Raw genomic sequence first — 3855 nt, 5'->3', positions numbered from 1 at the left:
CCTCCCTGTAAGATTGTCTAGCTTTGACTGCCCCACTGAGGAGAAACCAGTCCAAGAAAGCATAAGTCCTAAAATAGCCCAAAGCATAAGTCCTTTCAACTAATTTGATATCCATTACACATATTTCGAACATTTTTGTCTGTTTCTGAGGAAGGATTATTTAATCGACACCGTCCTATTCTTAAAAAAGGCAACGCGACGCGACGCTCTTTGCGCCGAAAATCCACACTTCGATTTTCCATAAAGTTTGTTTTCACATTACCACACGCAACTCTTCCGACGTGCCTCGCGTTATACGAATTCAAATGCTCAATTTATTATTTAAGCAAGTGCGGAACCAATTATTCCCGTCATTGGGTTTAGTTGTCTAGTAGTAAACATTCGACTCCCAACGCATTTTTGCTTGGGATCGAAAATCCCTGTAAGATATTCGAACAAAACGAAATTGCGGTTGTTTCTCTGTGTTGTTCTGGTGAATATGATGGAGGGGAGTGAGGTGTTTGATTTGGCCAAAAGAGTGGTCATGGGAAGATGGTTTGTAGTATTTGTGTCGTTCCTTATTATGTCATTTTCTGGTGGCACTTATATGTTTGGGGATTACTCAGAAGCAATAAAAACTTCCCTGGGCTATGATCAGAGCACATTGAATACCTTGGCATTTTTCAAGGATCTGGGAGCTAATGTTGGGATTGTTGCAGGACTCATCAATGAAGTCAGCCCTCCATGGGTTGTTCTGGGCGTTGGAGCCATCATGAATATCGTTGGATATTCATTGTTATGGTTATCTGTCACCCGACGAATTGCCAAGCCCAAGTTATGGCAGATGTATTTGTATATAGTCATTGGAGCTAATTCTCAGACATTTACCAACACGGGACCTCTGGTTACGTGTGTCAAGAATTTCCCTCGGAGCCGAGGAGTTGTGCTGGGGCTTCTGAAAGGATTTGTGGGTTTGAGTGGAGCAATTTTCACTCAGATTTACTATGCAATTTATGGGAATAGTGCCAGTGGATCGGCTGGTCTGATTCTTCTTCTTGGCTACTTACCTAGTGCTGTTTTTCTGATTGTAATGTTGATAGTTCGTCCTACAAAAGAGACGACGGAAAGAAATGAGCTGAAGCGATTCTACCACTTTCTCTACATAGCTCTAGGATTAACTGTATTTCTTATGCTTCTCATCGTAGTGGAGAATACGATGAAGAATTTACCTAAGGCAGGCTACAGAATTGTTGTTGCAATTATCGTGGTTTTCCTTTCGCTTCCTCTTGTAGTGATTGTTAAGGCAGAGATGGACAAAAGGAAGCAGCAACAGATTTCCACCGAGACCTCCGTCTCAACCATAGTAGATCATGCCGAAATCAGTTTTCTTACAATAGAAAATGAAGAGATGAATGATCCTCAACATTGCTCAGAGATCAAGGAAGGAGAATCGATAACCGGCAGAGAGTATATTGCTAATAGTAGCGATGAAATGAGAGCGAGAGCTTCTATTGTATCCCGTATAGTGAAATTCTTGAAAAGCCCCAAAAGAGGAGACGACTTCACAATTCCTCAAGCTTTAGTAAGTCTCGATATGCTCATTCTGTTTTTAGCCAGTGTTTGTGGGATTGGATCAACTGTGACCGCCATTGATAATATGGGACAGATTGGAAACTCTCTTGGTTACACCCACCAGACTATAACCACCTTTGTTGCTCTTATTAGCATATGGAATTTTCTAGGCCGCGTTCTTGCTGGTTTTGTATCGGAAATTCTTCTCCAGAAGTATAAATTTCCCAGGCCGCTGATGTTGACCATAATTTTGCTTATTGCTTGCATTGGACATATTTTCATAGCTTTCGCACTTCCGGGTTCACTGTACATAGCGTCCATTATAAATGGACTGTGTTTGGGAGCTCAATGGCCTCTAAATAATGCACTCATCTCAGAGCTATTTGGTCTCAAGTATTATGCCACTCTTTATAATTTTGGAGCGGTTGCGAGCCCCTTGGGAGTTTATCTTCTGTCTGTCAGAGGTGTGGGGCACATGTATGACCAAGAGGCAAGAAAGCAGTGTACTGCTCTTGGGACTTGTTCGTCTCAGAGCGCGCTTACTTGCACTGGGCATAAATGTTTTCAGCTTTCGTTTATCATTATGACAACCGTGACCCTTTTTGGAGCCATGATTTCTTTTATTCTTGTCCTCAGAACGAGGCAATTCTACAAAGGTGATATATATGCCAAGTTTAAAGAGCCAGCCAACACAGCATCCCATGTTATAAAGAAAGCGGAACATGATAATCAAAGGAATGTGCTGGCTGCCGAGGTTGAAATTCAGACAGCAGGGAAGCAATAAAGCTAGTTAGGGGGTTTTAGAGTGTTTATTTGTTCATCGTCATGGGTCATAGTAGGTTTTAGAGTGTTTATTTGTTCATCGTTTAGAATTGTTGGCACGACAGCCTTGTTGCAAACATTAAAACAAACAAATCAGGATGTTGGAATGAATTACCAGCACAATATTAGTAGATTTTTATTCAAGGTAAAGGCGGTAGGTCATGGGTCATAGTAGGTTTTAGAGCGTTTATTTGTTCATCGTCTAGAATTGTTGGCACGACAGCCTTGTTGCAAACATTAACACAAACAAATCAGGATGTTGGAATCAATGAATTACCAGCACAATATTAGTAGATTTTTATTCTCATTGTTCTTCTTATTCACATAGTGAAAATTAATGTTTCTATACTCCATTTTCATCGTTAGCTTTCTGTACTCATACACTCCGTATTCTTCAGCATAATCACTAATATAATAATTATTTAAAAAATATTTATTTATTTTTATGGGTGCTATTTGGTTTTGCATTTTACAACCTAGATGATATATGACATTATGTAATACATCAAGGTTCACTTTGGGATAAGAAATATAATTCATTTCATGATAGTATGTGATATACTTTGTTTATTTATTTATTTTATAACCAATTATTCATTAATATAAATTGTATATTAATATTTCAATATTTCACTTTTTATGAATAACTTTTTATTTTCTACTACTTTATATTATATATGCTATTGTGATTTTTAATTGTCATTATTCTTTTCTATAATAGATAGTACATTAATCTATTAATTTTTTTAGTATTTTTTTTATGTGATAACTCTACATTATTGAGGTTAGTTATAACCATATACAAAATCACTTTTGATTATAATTAATTAAGAAATATTTGTTAATGTCATATGCCTATAGTAAATAACTCAAGGTAAAATCAAAAGTTACGAATTAGTTATAAAACTGATTCTTGGTATTTGTGAAAACTGAATGAGGGGAAATCAAGAAGGGAAATCTTGGTAAAAAGTATTCATCGAGAATCCATTGGGATTGCTGGAACACAACTCGATGGTCAAGGAGTTTTTGAAACTCCGACGAGGCTGTGCAAGTAGTAGCGCTTGAGTTTAAAGTACATTTGAAAGAGAGGAATAAGTAGAAGTCGAGAGAACCAAATTGCCTACACGATGGAACATTCTCTTGGAGTCCAATGAAAGAGAGAGTCTGTTGGTGATCGGTTCAATAGGCGTTGTTTTACTGTTTTTCAACAAAGCCTTAATGAGGCAAACAATAGAGGAGTGAAGGAGCTAGTATTAGGATATCATGCATGGGTTACATGATATGTTGACTGTGTTTGTTACCAGAACTTGAATAAAATGATAGTTTGTTGGTTGGGGTGAACGTACATGAACTCGTAGTGTGGGAAGGTGCCACTTAACATTGTGGCTAAGAGCTATGGCTATTTGCCGACCCTCCAAAGGTGTAGGCTCGTAGAAAAAAGAAGAATCTTAGAAGGCCACGACTGCATTTGTATCACGATTA

General features: G+C 38.0%; 1 protein-coding gene across 1 annotated transcript; it reads left to right on the top strand.

Moving 5' to 3' along the window:
* Positions 1 to 481: 481 nt before the first annotated feature.
* LOC149204021 (protein NUCLEAR FUSION DEFECTIVE 4-like) lies at positions 482 to 2335 on the top strand. The gene has a single exon (XM_089397010.1). The coding sequence runs from the start codon at positions 482 to 484 to the stop codon at positions 2333 to 2335; it is 1854 nt and encodes a 617-aa protein (XP_089253136.1).
* Positions 2336 to 3855: the final 1520 nt, after the last annotated feature.

Source organism: Pinus tabuliformis, chromosome 1_2, assembly GCF_031772625.1.
Source record: "Pinus tabuliformis cultivar Carrire ecotype Pingquan chromosome 1_2, CPIR1, whole genome shotgun sequence".
Classification (NCBI taxonomy): domain Eukaryota; kingdom Viridiplantae; phylum Streptophyta; class Pinopsida; order Pinales; family Pinaceae; genus Pinus; species Pinus tabuliformis.
The sequence above is the reverse complement of the archived record's forward strand: the minus strand, read 5'-3'. Positions and strand labels throughout refer to the sequence as shown.

Coding starts and splice junctions, on each gene's coding strand:
- LOC149204021 (XM_089397010.1), top strand. CDS start 482: ATGGAGGGGAGTGAGGTGTTTGATTTGGCCAAAAGAGTGGTCATGGGA.